General features: G+C 41.1%; 1 protein-coding gene across 2 annotated transcripts in view; it reads left to right on the top strand.

The window, feature by feature from the left end:
* Nucleotides 1-9,592: 9,592 nt before the first annotated feature.
* PYGL (glycogen phosphorylase L) overlaps nucleotides 9,593-25,039 on the top strand; it is a 33,376-nt gene continuing 17,929 nt past the window's right edge. For both annotated transcript variants that reach the window (XM_063088562.1, XM_063088563.1), the window contains exons 1-4: nucleotides 9,593-9,918; nucleotides 14,687-14,788; nucleotides 17,246-17,324; nucleotides 20,266-20,369. In XM_063088562.1, coding sequence (XP_062944632.1) covers nucleotides 9,676-9,918; nucleotides 14,687-14,788; nucleotides 17,246-17,324; nucleotides 20,266-20,369 — 528 coding nt within the window. In that variant the 5' untranslated portion in view covers nucleotides 9,593-9,675. The remainder of the gene's footprint in view (nucleotides 9,919-14,686; nucleotides 14,789-17,245; nucleotides 17,325-20,265; nucleotides 20,370-25,039) is intronic.

Here is a 25,039-nt window from a genome sequence, read left to right as displayed (position 1 = left end):
CATATTTATTGAACAAATGAGCTATGTAAATTTTTTAAAAATGGGTAACTTAAAAACTGAAAAAAATACTCCAAAATATTAACAAAGAATGATGCTAGTACATGTGACTTTTATTTTTGATATTTTTATATGCTTTCCAAATTTTCTAGAACACGTGCTATTTTTATAATTAAAAAACAACTAAAAATAAATGTTAGTTTCCAACAAATCTTTTAAGTGATGCTCCTGTAGACGTAGATTCTGCAGGGCTGAGCCAAGATCCACTAGATAACTTTGATTCCAGGGATATTTTTGGCTACAGACATCCTGGGTGAGGCCCACATCACAAAGCATTTGTCTTTTGGGACTCAAACTTAATGCTGTTCCCTGCCATTCAACCTTGATTGCTTAAACTCATGAAAACACAATTGTCAGCACTTAAAACAAACTTGTCAGCTTATTGACTAAAAACAAAAAATTAGAAAACACACTGATTTTTCCCAGCTTCTAGTGGTAAACGCTACAAATTACAAGTTCTGCAATCAACTTTTAACCATCTGTATTGATAGATAAAACTTTTTTAAAAAATTAAAAATTACTTTCTGAAGCATATCTTCCTGGGGTTGATATTAAAAATTAGCTTGCAGGATGAAGCATCTTAGAAATATTCTAGATAGCAGTGGAAAACTATCCTACAAGTTTTTAATTTGGCATGAGCAATGCAATAGTTTACATTGTTACCACTTATTGTAATTTATGATAGCCAGGGAGGATTCAGCATTGATAAGTACCAAAATTACCAGTACTCAGCTACTCTAAGTAATGTCAGCTCTGTCTTCCTAGCCTCCTAGTCAAATTCATTTTCTTCATTGCTTCAATCCCTTTACTTCAAAAGAACTGTAATCTGTACCCAGATTACATTTTCCACATAAGGAAGAAAAAAATCTCATTAAAACTTATATATCAGATCTAGCAGTTATACTCACAACAGAAATGAGGGCATGTGCACAGTAAAGACATGCATAAAAACGTTTATGACAGCTCTGTTCATAATAACCCAAAACTAGATACGATCCAGATGTCCATCTGCAGTAAAATGGACGAATGAAATTATGCTACATCCATATAATGGAATACTACACAATGATGAAAAGGTGAAGTTTGTCAGGAACGTAAGTGAAACTTACATAGTGTCGAGTAAATGAAGCCAGGCTGATAGTGCTGTACTGGATGATTCTGCTCACACAAAGTTTAAAACAGGCAAAAGTAATCTGCGGTATTGGAAAGCAGAGTAACAATTACCCTGAGGAGGGCGAGTGATTGGAAGGAGGCCCAGGAGGGGCTTCTGAGCTGCTCATAATGTTCTGTCACTCAGTCTAGGTGGGGTTTACATGAGGTACTCATTTGCAAAAATTCATTGCAACATAAACTTAAGATTTATATACCTGTGTGTAAATATGTTTTACTGCAATAAAAATACTACAGCCCCAAAAAGGGGGATTTACAAAGAGCTTATACATCAAAAAAGAGACATCATTTATGAAAGTTCTTTTAGTAAATGTTTAATAACACTAACAACCTGGCTAACATATGTATGTGTGTGCATGCGTACATGTGTGTATTGGTTTCAGGTGTGTGTGTGTGTGTGTATACAAGAACTGGAGAAATATACTTGATATATATATATGTCATACATACACACACACACATATATATGTATATGTATATATATATGTATGTGTGTATGTATGTATATTTATCCAGTTTTAGTGAGCCTTTGAATCAGAAGACATTCCATTAACTTCAACACAAATGTCTCTGGTTCCTGCTTCCACTTGTCTTACCAAACCTCCAACTCCAGCATACCATGTCCTGTATTTCTGGGAGACTCCAGCAGGTGTCTCCACATGCTCCTAATCCTGCTAACCACTCCCTGCCCCACTGGGCACCACCGTTTGTCCAGACCCTCCTCTAGCTGTGCAGAAGTAGACCCAAGAGAATGACTCACCTCTTCTTGTTGGAAGGTGAAACAGTGTTTCAGGGATCTGAGTGTTTTTTATAAAGCTTAGGGAGAAAATTCTTTCAGTATTTACTGACAACCCTCTATGTCCCCATGGTACACTTGCTTCTAGGCAGCTGGACCAGGGAACAGAATCAAGAAACTGCTACAAGCCATAATCAGACCTACTGCTCCGCTCTGACAACTAGGGCTTCTCCCTGGGTCAAGCTAACGATCAGACCTCTTCTGCCCTTAGGGTGAGTTCTAATACAGGAAGTTCCTCAGTCCTTAACAGCCACCCACAGCTTGCTAGACACGCCCATAGATATCTAAATCCCAGCAATGGGCATGACCCAGCATCTTTCCCAGAAGACTCCACCTCCCCTGGGCACACTGACTTCACTGAGGCCTGTCTCACCAGTTCACAGATGTGCCCAGGCAGGCTTGAAAACCTGTGCTGGACCTCAGCAGAGGTCCCGCCACTCTGCTACTCTAAGCCTGTAAACTCATATGGTGTTTTGCAGGTTTTCTAAATCTAGCATAAGAATGTTGAAATCCCATGCTTTTTTTAAGTTTTAAAGTTTCTCCAGTGCTTTGTATTAGAATAAATTATTTCTTTAGATTTCAATGTATTTACATCTAAGATTTCGAAAGGCAGAAAGTGCTATTTGGCTTATGCTCTCGCTACAGTGATGAAAATAACCAATCTTTATTTATCTCCTTCAGATTATGGGTAATTTTTCAGACTGCTTTGGTGCATAAATATATGGAACAAAGAAGGAGAAATAAAGCAGCGATTAAAATTGCAGTCACATCCTTCTGAACCACTCACCAGCCTGTGATGTCAAGTTCCAATGGCAGATTCCTCCACCTGCTGGTATTAGGCTGTCTCTGCAGTATGCACATCACATTTTCTCAAAAACATAAAATGAAAATTCTGAGTGGAGTGAAACTTCATGTTTTCATCTTACAACATAAATTATGTGTTAAGTATTATGATTCAATGATGAGATACTATCATTCAAGAAGGTGGAGAAGGGAAATGGAGCTTTCAGGAGGAAAGAGAAATAGCTACTATCATTTGGCCTCTAGACAAATACAAGATGCTCTTTCCACCCTATTAACTTAGCGCTTAAGGCCCTGCCTAACTGCGTTTTCCTTTAGCACAGTCTACCCTGTATTTTCATGTGAATGTGATGCCTTAACCTAGTTTAAAAATTCTTGGTAAGGCAGAGACCAGGGTCTGTACTTTTTATACCATTAGTACCTTGTATACAACAGGTGCTCATTCAGTGATCGCTTTGTTAACATTCCAAGTTGGCTAATACTTCAGATGCTTCTTTCACCTGGGCATGACCACAGGGGAGTTCTATAGTCATGGTTGTAAAACCTAGGTCAGGGTGTACCGTGCCCACTCCCACAATACGCATGTGAATTTGTACCTAAGTATAAAGTGGGAAGAGGGGGACATAAAGAGAGGAAGCAGTTCCCAGAAAACAGTCCCAGGGAAACAATGCATCTAGTTACCCTACAGTCAATTTTGCTCACTGATATATCCCAAGAGCCCGGCACAATGCTGGACTCATAGTAGGTGCTTAACAAATATTTTCCTAATAAATCAATAAATTAGAAACATTGAATTTGAAAAACAGAGGTAGGTTATGCTACATAAAATTATGCTCAATGAGCTATAATTCATTTAAAACAAGAAATGCAAAAAGGAAAGCCCTGCATTTGCATATGAGATCAGCTTTCAGTATATCATCCACACTCCAAGCCTCCATCCTAAAATATTAAGTGAAAGGGAAGATATTTTCTCTATATATTTCTGTATGTTTTAAGCTAGCAAATGCTACCCTCCAGTATCTAAGCACCTTACAAGTTAGATCTTTAAAGATGGAAAATTAAACATATATTTCTGTATGTTTTAAGCTAGCAAATGCTACCCTCCAGTATCTAAGCACCTTACAAGTTAGATCTTTAAAGATGGAAAATTAAACAGCTCAGAGAAGTTAAAGTATCTGGCATTTGAGAGCCTGGGGTTTGTTATTACTTAGGTTTACCCCCCAAAGGGAACAAAATTCCAAAAACCAATAACATTCGTACTGGTTTTTATATACGTTTTGTATGGCTAATGCCTGCAACTAATCAATCACGTATAAGGGACAAGTCAAAATGTGGGTTCACCTGAGGTCTGCATGGCAACGGCCCTGAGACAAGGTGACACGTTGCATCATGATTATCTGCTGAAACCAACCCTGTGCTCAGCACACTCTTTACTTCCTCTCCTCAGCAGGATTTGTTCATATTTCTTTGCAAAAATTTCTCAGAATTGCTCTCCTCATTCCTTCCCATACAAAGTTGAAAGCTTCTTCTGAAACATGAGTCTTGCTGCATTAGTAATAATCCCTGTGAGAAGATATAAACACTGCATAAACTCAGGTGTGTAAGAAATGTAGCTTTATATTTTTTATGTCAGCTGAATTTCTTTTTTTTTTTATGTTATTTCAAGACTTATTTTACTGCTTCAATAAACAAGACTGTGGTAGAAGAACAGACCTAGAGATCAATGGAATCGAAGAGAAAATCCAGAAATAGGCCCACCCAAATGTCCCCAACTGTTTCATGACAAACAGGTAAACGTCAGCTGAATTTCTAATGTGAGGTCCCAGTCCTCCAGGAAGGGGAAAATTTTAACCTATGTCAATTGGTCCACTCAATTGGGGCCCCTCAGCAGAGAGCCCTTGTGCTAGGGCACCCATGACAGGGGTGGAGAGTGGAAAGCCTCTACCCTTGATCCTTCTCCCCTAGGGTATTCTCTGAATCAGTCTTCAGCCACTGCCAATGGCTGCCATGTGCCTCCGGGGGATGGGGAGCCTTTGTGAACAAGTTCAAGCCCCTACTACTATAAACCCCCAAGCAGCCACTTCCTCCCTGGGGTCCTGGTACTTCCCTGGGCTCTTCCCAGGAAGCAAAGTCTTGGGCTTCTCTCAGATACTCAGGCTACCTGGGATTTCTGTTGCCTCCTCGGGGAAGCAGTCTCCAGGCTCCTGGCTCCAAGACCAGTGACATCTCTATGCTCCCCACACCCCATGCCATCTTCTCACTTCTGCCCCACTCTCCTCAGACCCTCAGCCCTCACTCTTCATGTGTCTCCTAAATGTTAACTTGGGGTTCAAAAGCAGGAAAGCTCATGTTTTCCTCAGAGACTATATACTTCAAGGGCTAGAGTAACTCCTCCAAGGAGATAGGGAAAAAGTAAGCTATCAGGAGAAAATTAAGGCATGGGTTAATATTTCAAAATATAATCCTAACCCAGAAGTTTACATCTTAATAAGGTTTTTCCCATTTCCTAGCACTTCTCCACTCATATCTTTTTGGAGCTTAGCCATCTGTGGAGTAAGAAGGACAGAGCATTATCATTACTTTGCAGAAGTTGAAATCCAGGCACTGAGCAATTCTCCAGTCTCAGCATATTCCACAACAGGCATATTAAGGCTGTCAGTGATTTGAGAGGCAGGAAGAAGATGAGTTATAAAGATTTCTAGCTTTTCAGGAACTCCCACTGGACCAAGCCTAACAAGCCAAACTACTGTATTAATGAGCAAATCAAATATGACAGGACCTGAAAGTACCAGGAACATCCGTTTGTTTCAAGACAAGTCAATATACTCAGGTAACAAAAGAATGGTCACAGTCACAGTCAATTATAGAGATGGCAATGCAGTCAGCCACATGTCTGCAGATACTAAGAGCATTCAATAATATAACAAATCCAGGCTCTCAGTCATCTTTCTAAATATTTAAAACAGCAGAGCGCCTGGGTAGTAACCTTGGTTGACAGATTCATACATTAACTATAGTGTGTGAAATGTACTTAAATTCACTCAACGAGCATGAAGCTAAGCTCATCTTTTACATTGCTCCTCTCCAGAGTGTAAACAACCGGTTTGTGGGGCCACTTTGTACCTCTGGCATTTCCCTGGATTTTAGAACTGATTAGAAGTAGGTCAAAAGGCCAATGAACCACACAAAACAAACCAAGTGAGTAGGGCAAGTAGGTTCTCTGAGATCCAGTCAGAATTCAGGTTTATTTAATAGATCCTAAACGCTGTTTCAAGGGAGAGGGAAACAATATTCAAGGATTTGAAAACCTCTTCCATCACTTCCTGGGGAATGATCTTGAGCAAGCTACTTAACTTCTCTAAGCCTCTATTTCCTCATCTGTGAAGTGGGAAGAACATTAGAACTTGCCTCACAGAGCTGATGAGAGGGTTAAATGAGACAATGCACATTAAGAGCCTTGCCAGAGCCTTTGGAAAACACTAGTTAACAGTTTTGATGAACCTGAAAGGACTATGCTACTACAATAAGCCCTACTTTGAGACATGATGGACATTAGCATATCTATATTCATGTAATACCTTTCTGTGGTGGTCACCAGAATGGACCCACAGACCCCCAACTGCAGGGAGCATAAGTGACCCAGGGCTCTGCACAGCCTGGCTGTGCTTGTGCAAAGGCCATGCCTCCCAGGGGCTTCTCCCCCAGTGACTAAGCAGAGCACGGGGACTCTGACAGCTGCCTGGCTCCAGAACTGCCCAGGGGCCTGGCTGGATCTTCCTGGGACTATAGGGCTGTCTGGGATCCACCCCCCTACCCTCCCTCTCTCTCCCTTCACTCTGGGGCACACTTACATCACAGGCTGACACTCTCCCAGGCTGACCTGGCTCCCTTCCCATTTTCTCTCCCACAGGCATTTGCCTAATGAAACCCTTGCACGTTTAATCCTGCCTTAGCATCTGCTTCCCTGAAGACCTGAACTAACATACTTTTCCATGGTTCTTTTCCAACATTGGGCAACTTCTACTTATCCTGTGAGGTCTGGACAGTTTGTTCAGCTACTCACAAAGGCCGTTTCATTACAGCATCCATGGGGAAGCAGCAGATGAGAAGTAGGAATACTACAGGACATTGTTGGTAAGGCTGATGTAAACACATCAGCAAATTAAATCTAATACTTTTTCAGGGCCCCACGGTTTCTGGTGTTTCTGGTCAGGGAGAGACTAAAGGAAGGTTTTTAACGAGATTAATTAATCTTCTTGGTCAAGTAACTTAACCTCTCAAGGCCTCAGTGTCCATGGCTAGTACAGATGGAGCAGATGTGAGATTTCCAAGGGACCTAGGAGACCATCAAGCTGGGTGTTTCCCAAACTTAGTTACCTATGCCACACTTTTTTACCACACTCATGTACCATCCAAACTATAGTGTTTTTCTTTAAATAAATACACTTTAACTTAAAATGTAAAGAGCAAAGTTTATATCAGAATGTAAACTGGAAAAGTATCATTTACCATGTATGGAAGGCAATATTATTAAATTCTAGATAGAAGCTAAAACCTGAAGAGGGTTTCAAGTCTGGACCTATTTGCTGTTAAAAATATAGATTACTAAATTTCAAAGACAGGCTAATACCCAAGACTTTCAAGAAAGACTAAAAGAGAAGTGAGAACTGTCTGGCAATAGGACTTATTGACATGTAAGACTGAGTCTATGGAGAACCCCAAAGTCAAGAGGGACTAGCATGTTCTCTTTAATATGAGGTGCCTGGTCCCTCCCACGTTGTGCAGTTTGAACACTATATAGTTCACAGTTTTTCCCCATCTCTCCAACATGTTCAACTCAGGAGTGCAGCCTCACTGGGTGGATACTGAATCAAGAATATAGTATGTTCATGATTATCCTGGGTTTCCAACAAGAATTTAGTACACCTAAGTAAATAGGGGAGCTAGAATCCACCCATTTGAAACTGTGTTAAGCAAAACTCAGAAACAGAGTAAGTTTGCTTTTGGTGTCTTCCATCTCTTCTTCTGCACCCCTAATTCCTCTCTCCCCATCCAAGTGCCCAGACATTATTTTGCCTTCTGTTGCTCAGAGAATTCTTGGGGTGAAATATCTACTCAGACTTGGCATTCCCTTATCCCACGGTTCCACCCTATTTTTCTTCCAGCTGTTAAAGCCAATTGAAGTATTTCACACCAATGTGTGAATGACTCAAAACCGGCTTACTCTGTGACCATCCTAGGGATATTAAAAGCTGATAAAGAAACACATTTTTTATTATGTTATTTGTCAAAGGACCTTCTCTTTCAGCCTCCCCTCAAACCTTACCACACAGGGCCCATTATTTTTCAGATCAATCATTTTGTCAGAGCTCCGCTACCACTCTTAATTCAGCGTATTTCTGATTACCTCTTCCAGATCCAAAACCTCATTCTCATTTCTCCTATAAAAGCTTTCTTGTGTAGGTTATCGGTATTGCAGGTATTGCATAAGGCCCAGCTCAGTCTCAGCTCTGCCCCAATGTCTACAGTCCAAATCCCAGAAGCTGGGAGGACAAGGGGTCTGGAAATTTTGCTGGACCTATGAGACTTGAATATTTTTTTTTTTATGACGAGGGATGCATTTGGTCTGAATCAAATAATCTCGCTCCCCACCAATGCATCAACTCAAAATAATCAGCTTTGGTTTATTATTAAAAGTAAAGTGTATTAATATCAAATATACTAAGATTTTTCTAGAAAACTTAATGATGGCAATGGACTGTTCATAAAACATAATACATTAATACTACTTCTTATTGAAGGAAAAAACCTCTGACATCCTAAAATACCATGAGTTTGCCTTTGCCAAGGTTTAAAACACACACACACACACACACACACACACACACACACACACACACACACACACACACACACACACACACACACACACACACACACACACACACACACACACACACACACACACACACACACACACACTACAAATGCCAAAAAGCAAATGGAAGGGAACCGGGCAAAGATCAGCCTGTACTGCGGATTAACACAGGCTGGTTTGTTTTTTTTCTAAGCAGGGCAGCTGGCCCGGTGAGTAATCCTCTCATTTTCCACACACACACCCTTCTCTTTCCCTTTGGCGCGCCCGCCTTCAGGTAAAACGTTCATTCAAACAAGGGGCCTAAAGTAAAAGCCCCCGCCACATAATCAGCTTCCACTTACGGACCCCTCGATTGTGACCAACCTGTCGCTACAGATAAGCGACGGGGTGCTTTGGGCAAGGCGAGCTGGGGTCTAGGAGTCAAGAAACCCGAATCCCTGAGTCCTCGAAAACTAAGTGAACACGACGGAGGCGCCCTGAGGACCCAGGATGGGGCGATGCCCAGGACCGGAAAGGCAGATGGGACAACCGAGGTCCCTTTCGACGCTTACGGCGGAACCCATCCGAGGTGAGACATCACAAGAACAGCAAACGAACATCCGTACTACGAAAGTTTGCCAACGACACGCTTTGGCACTCGGACGTCCTGCTGTGCCTCCAGAATCCGGAGTGGGGAGGCGGACAGATGCCGCCTTCCCAGATTCTGCAGATGCGGAAGGGAGCCTCCGAGTGGCGACGTGACCGGCCGAAGGTGCCCGGGTACACGGCCAAGCGGGCTCGGCCGGGTCCCGGGAGCGGCCAGGCCGGGGCTCCCAGCGGGCGGGGCGGGGCGGGGGCGGGGCGAGGGGCGGGGCCCGAACTTTGCTGCGCCTCAAAAGCGGCGGCGAGCGCGGCGGGCCCGGGCCTGTCCTGTCCTGTCCTGCCCTGTCCTGCAGCCCCACGCCTCGGGCCTCGGGCCTCGGGCCTCGCAGCCATGTCGAAGCCCCTGACCGACCAGGAGAAGCGGCGGCAGATCAGCATCCGCGGCATCGTGGGCGTGGAGAACGTGGCCGAGCTGAAGAAGGGCTTCAACCGGCACCTGCACTTCACGCTGGTCAAGGACCGCAACGTGGCCACCCCCCGCGACTACTTCTTCGCGCTGGCGCACACGGTGCGCGACCACCTGGTGGGGCGTTGGATCCGCACTCAGCAGCACTACTACGACAAGTGCCCCAAGGTACCGGCCCGGGCTAGGGGCGGGGTCTGGGCCTGGGTGGCAGCCCCGGGGACAGGGTCGGCCACCCCACCGACGCCCCCTCGCGTCTCCGTGGCGCCACCCACCGGCGCCCCCCCACCCACAAGCCCTGTGCTGTCCACCCCCGGCACCGCCTGGTGAGCACACGTTTAGTCATCCCTCCCCGGTCTACTTCACAAACTTTTTGGAGCATGTACTCTCAGTGTTTAACCAAGAGGTAACGGGCGCCTCTTGTCCTGGCTTCCAGGCACCCTTTCAGGCCCCTGCCATTCAGCCCTTATTAAAACGGACAAAAACTCTTCCCGGGAGGAGCTTAGTGTTTAGGGAGGGGAGCCAAATATAGTGTTCGTCAAATGGTAGTAAGTCCCAGGCTTCTCGAAGGGACCGCCTAAGTGGTGGTGCATGGGGAGGGGGAGGGTCCTGTCCCAACCACAGAGCTCTGCCCGCCCCAGTTCCGATGAGTGTGTGTGCAGCGGCTGCACTTCCTTTATTCCTGCAGGAGGAAGGTCACCGGCCAGCCTGTGTGCCCTGAACTCCGACCCCCTGGAGACCCACCCCCAGAGCTGTTCAGGAACTACCTTCATTCACTGTGTGGGGAGAGGGTCACTATCTCTGCCTGACCAATCTGGGCGAGAGTCCGGTGGGAAGCATTGGGAAGGGCATGGCAGGGAGAGGGGTTGTGTGCAGAGTGAGGGTGAGAGACCACAGCTCTAGCAGCTGGAGTGAGGGTGGGTGTGAGTCTGCACTGAGAGAGGAAACTGGAAGCGCTGGCTGGAGACATATTGGAAAGAGTGAAAAATCAGAATATATCCTGGAGGCAGTGGAAAATACATATAAACATTTATTAGAAGTTTTTTTTAATATAGAAAAGCATGAAGAAAAAAAAAGATCCATAATCCCTATGCCCAAGAACTCCTGTAGGAATTTTGAAGAGGGAAAGAAAGTAAATTCTCAGAGTAAAAAATTGCAGCTGTAACAAAGTTTCCAATTGGAAAGTAACTCTCCCTCTCCCTCACCCCAGAGGCCTAGGACTCTACACAAAGATAGGAAATGTTAAAATGTACTCTTAGGAATTTAAATGTATCCTTAGAAAACACTTTGTGTGTACATATATTTACTGTATCTTTTTTTTCCTTTTATTTACACAAAGAGGATGCTACTAAGTACACCCTACTGAGTGTTGCATTAAAAATTATTTTTAAGTTTTTAAGCTGAACAATGGGATGATAAGCTATATTTTAGAAGCGCGCACACACACACACCCACCCACACACACACACACACACACACACACACCACACACCCCTACACTGTAGCATTTAGCACCATACAGCACCATAGAGCCTTCTATGTTTTTCCTCCAGTAGCTTATCTGTACTTTACCATTTTCTTGGTTCTCTGGCTAGTTTTTATGCTGGGCTCTCCTGTCCTACTTGAGTGCAGGTTACAAGCCAGGAACTGTATTCTGACAGTGATACACTGAGGATACAACAGTAAACATGATTCACTCCACACATTGTTCATAAAGTATCTACTCCACGACAGTCGTTCATCCAAACAGAATGGTTCCTGCCCTCATAGAGCATAAAGTGGAGTGAGTAGATGTGTCCAAGCTTCTTTCCCACCTCCCCTGCTTTCTCGTGACTGCAGATGAATCCCAAACTGGATCTCTAATCTGAGCTCTTTTTCAAACTCCATTTCTGTATTTGCAAGTGCTTTGTGAACATGGCTAGATCTCCTAGTTCCTCAAATTCCGCATGTTAAAAACTCAAATCATTATTCCTCTCAATCCTGCCCTACCTTCTGTGTTTCTAATTTTAATGACCCTGGCATCATGACAGTCACCCAGATACCAAATGTTAGTCTCACCTTTGACTTGTTCCGGTATACCACATTCAACAGATTGCCAAATTCTGTTGATTTCTGCAGGTTCCCTTGAAATTATGCACTCTCCTCCATTCTCACCTTCTGCCTGAGTTGAGACCCTAGCTACTGGTCTGTTGCAGCAAACTTCTAAGCAGTACCCAGAAGTGGTAAAACTGGAATTTTGAGGCTAAATATGGCTCGCAGACATTTTATTTGGCCAGCCAGACATCTTTCAGCAGTTTAATTTCAGTGCTTTTGGGCAGAGCTTACACACTTCAGTTCTTGCCCCAGTACTCATTTTTTTTGTTTTCTGGGGTGGGGGGTTTTAGTGGCTGGCCAGCACAGGGAACCAAACCCTTGACCTTGGTGTCACAAGGTCATGCACTAACCAACTGGGCTAACCAGCCAGCCCCCCAGTACTCGTTTCAGGTGACCTTCATTAGACATTTATTTTCTCTGCCTGGCTCCTGGAGGCATTTGAGTGTGCGATCCCACTTCATCCTATGCATTGTAGTCCAATTAAGCTTCTTAAAGCAATACATCTTGCCCTCTGCTCAGTTATCATTGGCTCCATTGCCTGCCATACTCCTTTATCAAGCACTTAAAAGCCCATCTCAGTCCAGATGAACCTGTCCTTCCCACCTTATCATCAATTACCCTCCTGTACCTACCTTGCTGTCCCGCAAAACCAATCCCAGTTCTGGGCCTCTGCTCACCCTATGCCTTTTACTTGGAATGCCTATCTTACCACATGTCTCTATGCTGTACTCTTGCCTGTCCTGCAAGTCTCAGTTTTATTGCCACCTGGTCCAAATGTCTCCCCAGTAGTACTCAGGTCCTCTGATTAATGCTGGGAATAAAATAAATATTTTTAAAACATTGGCTATTATTATGTCTTCTTTATTTTATCTTTACACACCTTTGGAAAATATCCACTTTTTGTATAATATACATGAAATAATAGTAATAGTAGTATATACATATAGTTTAGAAGGTATATTGAAGATGCTCAAATATTTCACTATTGGGCATATGTAATAAATGTTTGGGGACCATTAACTAAGAGGATGGCAGAGATCTAAGTATTCCCAAATATAATGTGAAGTTCCCCAAAAAAGTTATTTATGAAAAAAATAGGAAATCACCTTAAATTCCTGTCCTAATAAAGTCTATCATGTAAGGATGTGCCCTCTCATTTACTTTACTTTGAGCAACCATATTTTTTTTTAGAAAGACTTTGAAATATCTCAAAATGTCTTAAGTCCATGCTAATTTGGAATCATTAACAGGGAGACAAATAAATTTAACACAGCTGTAGTCATTATTCCTGGGGTCTGACCTCACAATCGAAAGTATTAGATATATACTGTATTTATAAACATGCTTTTTATACATCACTAAAAATAAAAAGGCAAAACAGTGTGGTTATAGAGATAAAGAAAATACAGATAGGAGAGAATGAAAAAAAAAAAAAAAAAAAAAAAACCTGTGCTGATATTACACAAATGAGTATTTGTGGCTTGAGAGTCTATTTCCTGTGACATCGGTGGCCTCATGCAGAAGAGTGCTAGCCATGGTATGAGTCTGGCCTAGGTCTGTCCCAGGAAAAGGTGCCTTTTCCTAGTCATACAAAGGCATCTAATGGGCTGGTTAGGGCCCTAAAGACAGGACTATCAGCATTCAAACAACTTGGATAAAAATGATGTGCTCTGGAAATCAATGCTAGATGCCCCACTAAGACATGGATATTGAGGATATTGACTATCCATGTGAAGACTTAGAATTCAATTGTTTCATAAAATGAGAGTGGGAAAGAGTAAAATTTTCTAAATTGACATTTTCAAATAATATTTTATTTTAAATATATATATATAACTAATATGTTAAATATTGTAATAGTCATTTATTACACTGAACTATATTTCTAAGTTTTTATATTTTAAGGTTAGCCAAATACTTTTCTTTCTAGTTCTTATGAAAATGGGGGAGTCCCTAAAATTTGAGGTGACTTTATATTGGTGCATTTTTAGATCTTTGGGTTTTTGTTTTGTGTGTTGTGGAGAAGAAAAGGGTAACTGATGTGGAGAGTAAGATATTGTAAAGGGGATCATGAAGTTATTCACTGACCCTTTTTAAAAGAAAATTAGTAAAATGTGCTTGTATAGACCTTTGCACCTCTCACTTTCAACTCTGATCATTATTTACCTGGCTTATACCATGTCAAAGGCAAACACAGTTTCTAAGTCAATAGAGAAATTTCCTATTAGAACAAACACTAATAAACCTTAGGTAGTCTTCTTATTATGAAGGAACTGTTGCCAGTAATAGACTTTCTGGGATAATTTTAATTCTAAATTCAATTGTAAAATTACTTGCAGTAATCAGAGAGGAATATTTTCTAGCCTTGAATGTGTGGGAGTTAATCTTTGTGTTTCTTTGATGACTTGAGATGGTACAGCCAACCTACCTGACCCTCACCAACTGAGGTGTCCTACAAACATTTTATGAGTGAATGGTGAGCTATGGCTGGCTGACTTCTGTTTGTCCAAAGCACATGCTTTATTCATGAGGCTCATGAACAGAAGGGGGAAAACATAAAACACTGAATGTAGTTAGTAGGATGAGCTTGCTTTTTTTCTCCCTGGGGGTAAAAGATAGTGCACTACTTTGCTGAATAGAGTGTATAAAATGGTTTTCCCAAAGCCAGTTGTCAGTAACTCTTCTATTTAGCCCTTCATTCATCCATAGGAGTCTCATTTGAACCTGTTTTGAAATAGTCCTGCTTGTTTCTTATTGGTGGCCTAAAAGATGGCCTTGTGTTTTTGTGTTGACAAGTAAGGTTGACCTCATAGAGGAAACATGACCTCTCTTTTCTTTATTTCAGAGGGTTTATTACCTCTCTCTGGAATTTTACATAGGCCGAACATTACAGAACACCATGATCAACCTTGGACTGCAAAATGCCTGTGATGAGGCCATTTACCAGGTACGTTGTTCCCATATTTCTCTCATCCTCTCCCTTTAAATTTCAAGTTCACTTCAAGAACCTTGGGGACATCGCACAAAATAATATGGTGAAAAATTGCCTCTATGATGTAGGTATTGTTACAAACTATTAGAAGTATGTATAATCTCTGGTTTAAGAGAACAACCAGAAAAAGAAGTTAGAGAACAAATTCTCTAACTCATGAGAATTTGTTCTTTTGCATCAAGTCTTTGACAGTATTCCCCAACAAATTACATTTTAGAAATTGACTTCTGAACAAGACTTTTTTTTTTTTTTTTTTTTTCTGTCTTTTTCGTGACCGGCACTCAGCCAGTGAGTGCACATTCCTATATAGGATCCGAACCCGCGGCGGGAGCGTCGCTATGCTCCCAGCGCCGCACTCTCCCGAGTGCGCTACGGGCTCGGCCCTGAACAAGCCTTTTAAAAGTACTTGAGTATATGGTATAAGAATCACAAGCTTTGCTTTGGGCGCCTATCTACTTTTTAAGAAACAATCAAAGATTGACTGTTATTCATGCATGTATCAAGGCAATATGTAATAATGATAAGCTTTTACAATTCTGTTGTCATGCTTCTCTACTGCTTAATGAGATGTAAAAAACACTTCCTCCTTAAAAGAGGAGCCAGAAGTCTTAACCCTAATGTACTAATTTGCTTTTATGAATATACTTAACTGTTTCTTCGCTGAGCTGCAGGTATCTCCATACCAAAAACAAATAATCCTTAACCTTTTCAATATGGTTGAAAGGAAGAATGTGCAAATTCTAAATGAAAGACTGTTGAGACTTCTCCTTACCGTTGGCCTGGGATTGTCCCCTGATGTGGCCAGCTGCTGGTCACTAAGGGGTGGTGTCCTTCATGTGGGTTAGATAGAATATTTCCTGTGAAAGAACCACGGCAGCCCCCCTCCACTTCCCTTTTCTTTGCTTCTCTTAATATCAGCTGAAAATAATAGATCTTTCTTGGAATAGCATATAACCAAGTGGGATGAAGTAACCTGTATCTTACTTGCTCAAGGCTTATATCCTACCTTAAAGTTACATTTTTGGAATTTAAAAAGTCCTGAATGTTAGCGCTTGCAGCTGGCTTCATAAGGTCCCCAGTAAACTCTAGTATCCAAGAAGCAAATTCAAAAGCCCCTTCAGTGAACAGAAGTAAAACCATGTTTGAAGTTTCTTAAGACTTAGTTATCAAGATGTATGAGAAAGCAAATTTTGGTGTAATGGTAGGGATCCAGATAGGTGGCTCCATGGAAACTGGGGCATCAACTTTGAGCATAGTTATATCTTATGCATATCTTTTCAAGTGCTTAAATTATTTTTCCATTTCAAATACTATCCAATTTCATAGACTACATGACTTTCAGATGAGAACACAGTTTTTTTGCAATAGGCCATTTTTTAGCCATGCATGGGCTGGATTACCATCTAGTCAACATGGAACAGGTCATTTATCTGGCGCATCAATTTTCTCACTGTAAGATGAGCAATCCAAAGTGATCTCCAGGGCTGCAGAACTCCACTATGAGTCCACAGTTGTGCTAGCAGACAGTGCTATGCGATCCCCAGCACTTTGGGGCAGGGAGCTGGCTGGCAACTAATCCCTCCCATCCCCAACTTCACAGATGCCCCCTGACCTTCCATAGCCTTTTATCCACCTCAGAGAGAGGTAGAGGGTTTTAGTCCCATCCAGCTGGACCATCAGACTGAGGTTTCCATGACTATTATCAGACCCCCAGGTCTCATGCACAGTGACTCACTAACTGGGTTCAGGTTAACAGCTTTTGACTCTACTGAAGTAAATATGCTGTGGTCATGAAAAGATGAATTTTAGACCATCCTGGAAAGCCTAACCGCATACCTTTTGATCATTTTCAAAACTCTCAGTCTAGTTAATATCAGCTTGGTACTGGACTATTTCTGAGGTTTAATCCTATAGCACAATAAAATAAAATAAAATAAAAACTTTAAAAAGTAATAATAGCTAACATTTGTTGAGGGATATCTGCCCAGGAATAGTTCTAAATGCTGTGTTTGTATAATCTCACTTAATTCACAACAACCCTGTACCTATGAGGTAGGTACTGTTATCCTTCACATTTTTAAAATAAGAAAAGTGAGGCATAGAGAGTTTGAGTAGCTTGCCCAGAGTCATACAGTGGGGATGTGACAGAGTCAGAAATGGACACTTAGAGCCCACACTCTTCTCCATGCTAAGGCTGCACCCCCCCACCCCCCCGTAAGTCTGCAGTTTACATCTGCATTCACCAGCATCGGTAGTGGGCACTGGATAGCAGAATGAGCTACAAGGGAGCCGACACCAGACTGAGTAACAGATAGACCTGTTTGCCTGGCCCAGAGCTTCAGAAATGGCTGTTATCTGTGAAATGGTCTGCATTCATATCTGCATCCAATGCTGTTTTTCTTTCATCATCAGCTTGGATTGGATATGGAGGAGTTAGAAGAAATTGAAGAAGATGCTGGGCTTGGCAATGGTGGTCTTGGGAGGCTTGCTGGTAAGTGACATTGTGAGTGTGTTAGGTTTTCTGGCCAACTGATACCTTCTCAGATGTTAGGCATGACCATGCTTAGGAGAACCAGACAGGCTTCCTAGAAGAAGTGCAAGTTCTGGCTTGTTTTAGATGTATTTGTTCTTGAGTGTGTACTGTGGTTTGGGCAATTCTAGACAAACAGTCAAAAACAGAACTTGAAGAAAAGAGATATTGCTCAAAACCCTTGGAGACATTGCTTAAAACCCCAAAGTTAACCAGATCCTTCCTGTGCACTTAAAGGTTTCCAAAGCATCTCCTTTACTTCACTATTATTTGTTCATAACTGCTCAATTCACATACTTGCGTGGTATGACCTAAGTTGTTTAACCCTTGTCTTGCCTTGAGCACTTAACAGTTTGCTTTTTGATTGACTAATGGGCAATGATACACTTATATTTTTGGTATGATTTAATTAATTAATATCTTTGTGTGTGTGTGGATGCAAAAGAAGTTTTTGCTTTATCCAGGCAATGATTTTTCAGCAAATATAGAGAAAAACATTAAAAATACAATACCAGCTCCATTAAATTAAAAATATGCACCCCTATGACCAAGCAGTTCTACTTCTTGACATCTACCCTAGGGAAACACTCAAACATGTGACCAAGAATACATGTGAAAAAAACTTACAGTGTTATTTGTAAAAGCAAAATACTAAAAATAACCTAAATGTCCATCGTTAGCAGAATGCCTAAATAAGTGGTGAAACATCTGTATTACAGAAAAATATGCAGCAGCCTAAAAGAATGAAATTGATCTATATGTACTTCCCTGGATAGATCTCCAAGTTATAAAAGTCAAGTTCCATTTAAAGCCATACAATGTGATACCATTTATGTATTTTAAAAATTAGCTATTTTCTGTGAGTGTGTATATATTTTATACATATGTATTACATATACTAGAAAATATATATATATATATATATATACACACAAGATCTGAAATTTTAAATACTAAACTGCTCCTGGAGACCCTCCTCTAGGGCAAAGTGCAAATTGGGGATGGCAATTAAATGGGATGCTAGCACTTTAATTTTTTTTGTCGGTAACATTTTAAATTTTTTTAAAGAAGGATATATTAATGTATTACTTGTGAAATTTAAATTTAATAATACAAATGTACTACCACACATGTATCAGATTATACTCTATGAAAAATGAATATCTATTTCTTCTCTTTTAGAAATGGTTCAAAAATCTCTTAATTTTGCATATATGTTCAAGTTACTAGAAAGCCATTTGCATCTGTCTCATATTTAATCCTTACTACATTAGTTGCAGTGTGTTAACATTGCCATTAGTAATAAAGAAAAAACAAAAAACAAAAAAACCAATGTGGGATAATTGCCACCTTCTTGTGAAGTTAACCATCACACAATTTAGCAGGCTTTCTGTAGGACTGTAGGAAGTCCAGCAGTGCAATTGGAATTCACATCTAAGAATGAGCACCTTCTATGTGAGACCATCAGTGTTTGTTGGCTGGGTTAACCTCTCTCTGTGTCTGACATTAATGTCCTTGCTCTTTTAGTTGACTGATAAGGTCAAAGAGAGTAGAAAATGAGGCTGTGAATGCTCATTAGATGATCTCATCTGTTACCTGACTGAAAGATTGGGACCCCATTCTGGTTGGGCTATAAGGATAATCTGATCAGAACCAGGAAAAGCCAAATAGCCACAGCTCATAGAGAGCAGGAACTAGCACAGAGCCAGCCCACACAGGCACAGGGGCTGGAGATGTTAGAATAACTTAAAGGCCTTGGTCATCTGCATTTGTAGATCTCTGTTTTAAGGCTACATCACAAACCTGTCTTGGTCCCTTTCTGTTCAATCTACAGCTTTCAATGTTCTTTTAGTTTTAATTCCTGCTGTATATTTCCTCATTCTCTATATATTTTCTATTTCTCAGTCCTAAGAGGGGCAATCTGATTAGCCTAACCCCTTAGTTTGCACCCAACCACGAGATAGATCCCTACCGAGCCTGTTGATTCGCTATTCTGGATCAAATACTATGTCATTAAGTAACAGAAAACCTAGCAAAAAAATGGTTCACAAGGACATGTGGTGTCACAGAACAAGAACTCCTGAGGTTGGGCCATTCTAAGACTAGTATTTTCAGCAGCACAATTATGTCAGAACTTTAGATCTCTGTGGTTCTTTTGGCTTTCCTCGCATAGAAAAAAAGACGTTGGCAGCAAGGAAAGTCTTTCACAGAAGACTCCCATACCCAGCAGACTTCCTAGCCTGTCTCATTGGATTGAATGTCATTGCACACCCATGCCGAAACTAATCACTGGTGAAGGAAATAAAATAACTATGCTTGCCTTTGAAGCTTAGATCAATCAAGCTTTCTGGTCAGCTTCCCTGAAGCATATGGTCACCTTATATCTGAATAATAGCAGAATTCCATTAGCCAGGAAGAAAGAGAGTCTGCCACAGATGTTCAGCTAGTCAGGTGCTGGGTCACATGTAAGTTACACTGTCCTGGGACTGTCATTTCAAGTAGGGGGCCATGAAAACAGCTTCCCTTAGAAAGGGCAGTGTGGGTGACAATAATCAACATACCTAATGCAGGCCAGCTTCCTTACCTGTTCTCAAACAAAATACCAGTGCGCACATAGTGGCTACTTCTAGACAGTGAGGTAATAGATGATATTTATTTCATTCTTTATACATCTGTGTAAATTATTTCTATAGTATACTATTTTCTATAGTATTAATTTCTTAATTAGAAAAAATGTTATTTAAAAAAATCAATACCCTTTGTGCAGCAGTCTCTGTGCTTTAAAATACAAATGTGGTTTCTCAGAGAAAAACATTTTGTCTCTGCCATGTTTGTTAGGGAAAGACTTGAAATTTAGACTGAGCTTAATGACTCTGCCTTTCACCTGTGCTATTTAATTTAGCCTGCTTCTTGGACTCCATGGCAACCCTGGGACTTGCAGCCTATGGATATGGCATCCGATATGAATATGGGATCTTTAATCAGAAGATCCGAGATGGATGGCAGGTATGTGAGCCATCTTTCAGTGGATACTGTCAGTCTTCACCCTATGGAATGTGAGTTCCTTAAGAGCTGAAAGCCTGCCAGTATCACTCATCACTCGATCTGTAAAACCTAGCACAGTGCCTGACTTACAAGGGTGCTTGGGAAATATCCACCACTGACTGCCTGAATGTGAATTACCTACAGTGTGTGATGTTCACTGTCTGCAGCATGCTAAATGGAGGAGCTCATCTTCTAACTCATGATCTCCCCCAGTACCTTTGATGGTAGGAAGCATGTTGCCATTTTGTAGTTGAGAGAACTGAGTCTCTTAAGAAGTGAAGTTACCTCAGATTACACTGCTGGGAAATATGTGTCTGTATCCCCAGATTTCTAGGTCCATCCTCAGTATTCTCTTCTACACTCAGTCTTGCCTCCTTAGCATGCCTATCTTACAAGATACATCAGCTAAGTGTCCTAATTGTTTATAAGATAAAATCAAGCAATCTTGTTAACTGGCATGACAAATAAATCTGGCTCATATTTAATATTACAAGTATAATTATATTGCTCCATTCAAATTTGCACAAAATCCATCCAAATGACTCTAGTTTTACTTGTGTATAAGCAAACCAAATTCTAAGGCATTTGTTTCTTCTACCCCTGGTAATTCTTTGAGTCTACAACCAGCCTAGTGTGGACAGTTTCCCCTGACACTATCTTTGTCACACACACACACACACTCGCACCATTGACAAAAAGACACGTCTTAGATTTCCAAGAAGCCTGAGCTCTCTGAGCCCCTCCCACACTTCCGAGACTGAGTCTAGTAGAAGAGTGCTCAGGTGGGGGGACCTAGGCTGGAGCTGATGCCAGGGGAAAGGAAGGATTTTCCTATGAGAATAAGTTTAGTGTCATTCCTGTGCTCTTTCCCTCCCCCAGGTATCTGGATACTCTTTAGGCCAAGGAAAAAAGGAACTAAAAGATTTGGTATGATGAGAAAATGTGCCAAGGAAAAAGGCTCAGAAGGAGAATATTGGAAACATATTAAAAGACAAACTTCTAAATTTTGCTAAGGACCAGTGCTGTGTGTCTTCAGCTACCCTAAATAAATAAAAACTAGGACGCAGCATGGTGTATAAGAAAAGCCTGGTCCCCTAATATCTAATTTGAGAACTAATTTTAACCCACTACTCTTATAAGGTATATTGTCTCAATTAGGTTACCTAACTTCTCTGAGCCTCATTTTTCTCATCTACAAAATGGAGATACCAACTTCACAAATTTTTTATGAAAATATGCAAATAAGTGGCATACAAATAGGCACTCAATAAAAATTTAATTTTTGCCTAAGAAAAGGAGGATAATTTAATAAATTATGGTATTCTGTAACAAAATATTAATGTAGCTGTTAATATTATATTTTTGATTAATTTTAATAAGATAGGAAATCATACATGTTAGCTGGAAAAAAAAAAAAAAGAAGATACAGAATTATATGGATGGTATGACCTCAACTATCCCTCCCTAGCAGGCTGGAAAGAAAAAGGAAAAGTGCTAGAAAAAATACATGGAGAAATTATCTGTTGGGAGATGGAATTATAGGTGACCTTACAATCTCCTATTTGCTCTTCTACATGTCTCATATGTCATAAGAATTGTATATTTTATAATCATAAAAAGTTATAAAAATGAAAGAATTGGTTCCCTTCCCCAATGAAGTAATCTAGAGTTCCATGATAAGAGCATAGCTTAGACAGCATTTCCAATACAACCAACATTTTGATACTACCTGACCAAGAAAGTGTACTGTGTGGTACTCACTATATCCCAGAATGCTAAAGAATTTCGTTTCTTATCTTTTATCTACTATTGTGTGAAAGATTTCAAAGAAACTCAGCAAATCCATCTCAAAAAAATTTTTTTTCTCAGGTGCATTTTTTCCCAAAATTTTATGAAAGGTTACTCTCAATCACAACTATCTTTGCTCCTTTTTAATGGCCTTTATTGCAGCAAACTACACCTTTCTCTCCTATCAGACCAAGGAAATATAATGGCTTTTGCTAACTCAAAATATTCCAAAGCTAGCTTCATTAACCATCATCACTTCTTTAATTATATTATGACTCAAAATTGAATCAGATGGACATATAATTTTACTTGTCACCTCCATTATTTACTGGAATAGGATTTTAAAAGGCAAACGTAATATATATCATACCATAAAAAGAAACTATTCCCATAAAATACAGAAAGCATCTGCCAGGGAAGCAGCAATGCTCTTTAGAGTCTGGGCATACCCCCTACTCACACACATAATGCTCTTAGATGGCAGAAATGCACAGGCTAGGAAAACTTCACCAGCTGGGGAGATTCTTAAGGGCTGGTGCACTTTTAATTTTGAGTCTCTTCAAGGAAGATTTGTAGTAATAGAGTGTTCATTGTGAACCCCCCTGAGGAAAATGGTCGTATTGCTAAAATTCTAGACTTACTATGAACTCTAATGGGGATGGTTGAAACCTTATCGGTAAACGTCCTCTAATAAAATAACAGCCACTGGGGGAGAGGGGGAAAGACAATTTCAAGAACTTCACGTAAAAGTTTAACAATCACACCAAAGTCCTGGGTAGAAAGGCACTCTATCTGTCTCCGAGTTGAATCAAACAGTGTCTGCTGGAGCTCTTTTCTCTCTTCTTAGAACCTGTGCCAAGCCGATGATGCACATTCACATTCCCAAGCAAGCTTCTAGTTATCGTTGCTGAATCCTCGGTATTCCCCAGAAACATTTTTCAATTATTTGTATCATCAGAAAGCAAAGTTTGTTGATTCTGCAGATGTTTGTTCACTGGCTCTTCTTGTACTCTATTCCACCACTGAGGGGAAAAGCATTTCTTAGAATTCAGTCACCGGCAGAGCCCCCTGAGCTGGCCTCTGCTTCACTGCTGGCTCACAGTGAGTAATTCCTCCAGGGAGAGGCCAGGTCCTGCAGCCACCCCCCACCCAGTTGGCTCTTTCACTCCACAGAGCCACACTGGCTTTGTGTCAGCCCCATGTAGCCTGCGGTCACCCCACAGCTAGATGTGTGAAACACATCTGACAGCCCACCTGGATGTAAATGAAAACTCTTCTTCCATCCTGCCCCCACCCCAGCCCCAGTTCATACAGTGCAGCATGTTAGTGCATTCAGGGGTCACTGGCTACACGGATCTCTAAATTACGGACCAATTTGTTAATTCATTGCAAGAAAGCAAGGTAGACAGAAGGTTTATCACCACCCTGCAGCTTTTGTGGATTTGGTGCCGGCAGCAAGGGGCAATTCCCTTTCCCCTCAGATCTGCTCAGACTAGCTTGTGGTTATGAAATACTTACTTTCAATTTGCTTTAAAAACAAGCCTTGTAAAATTGAGGGAATGATTAACTGATTCTCTGCCGAATCAGTGAGAGACTCAAAATAAAGAAGAGCAAGCAAACGTGATCTCCTGCAGAACTTGTTAACCCCACGAATTTAAAACCAGCCATTATTTGGCGGGGAAAATTAAGCCAACATGTGATGGCATTAAGACTAATCAACTGACAAGTCCCTTGTCACTTAAGACTTTGCACCCTCAAAAGAGCAAATGCACCCCCGACTCCATAAGAGTCAGGGAGTGGACTCACGGTTGGAAGTCCAGAGCCCACCCTCTCCTATATGAGCATTTCAAGCTTCCTGAGGGCAGAACAGCATATGATCCTGCTGCATTTCTCAGCAGAAAATGTGTCATTGGTTCTCCCATGCACATGATTTTCAATAGGAAAACTGTTTCTGTCTTATTATCTTCCTGTTTCATGCAATACCTTCACGTGTGTTTTACAACATCCCTGAGTGCTGAAATGAGGCAAACAGGCCTGGTTCTTTCCTGCTACAGGAAGCAGTGTTCACATTGATTTTAAAACCCAAAACCTGCCCTTGCCTTAGTGCAGCATAAAGTATTTTGTAAGTCAAGATGTTTTGCTCCTTTGTTGATATCATTTATTTGTTGCAGAGTTTCTAGTTATTAACACAAGTTCATGAACTCTTAAGCTTCTCATCAACTGGTAAACATTAAATGTTTCCTTGTTAATTTTTTTTTTGTGGTTGTTCTCTTTATGACTGGGATATGAGAAGTTAAGTTTTAAATTCTGAATTACATAATTACAATTATTGACTTCATATTACCTTGTAGCTCCTGCCTGCTCTTTGTGTGGTCTGGGGACCAGCAGCACTAGGAACCTCTGGGAACTTGTTAGAAATGCAGGATTTCAGACTCCTCCCCAGACCTACTGAGAATCTGCATTTTACAAGATGCAATTTCCTCAAGTCTATCTCCAGCCTTCCCTAGGCTTCATCCCACATCTGACACCTCCTCCTGCTTCCAGATGCTCTCTAACTCCCAGCTCTTCTACTTAAAAATGTCGTTTCTATGAATCCCCTCTTCCTTCATCATTATGTGCAACATACTGGCTTTCTTGATATTAAGCCACGATCGATGTTTGAATAAATGAATGTGTATTTGCTTGTCTGGCCACTGACATTAATGTTTTGTCTAATGTCTCAAAAGATAGTAACTTTATTTATTTGTATCTCTTCACACTCTGCCTGGGGAAGGCACTGAACTCATTTTTAGGTGATCATGAGATGTCCCGCATTGTGTCATAATTCTTAAGCACTATGTTCT

Source organism: Cynocephalus volans, chromosome 3, assembly GCF_027409185.1.
Source record: "Cynocephalus volans isolate mCynVol1 chromosome 3, mCynVol1.pri, whole genome shotgun sequence".
Classification (NCBI taxonomy): domain Eukaryota; kingdom Metazoa; phylum Chordata; class Mammalia; order Dermoptera; family Cynocephalidae; genus Cynocephalus; species Cynocephalus volans.
The sequence above is the reverse complement of the archived record's forward strand: the minus strand, read 5'-3'. Positions and strand labels throughout refer to the sequence as shown.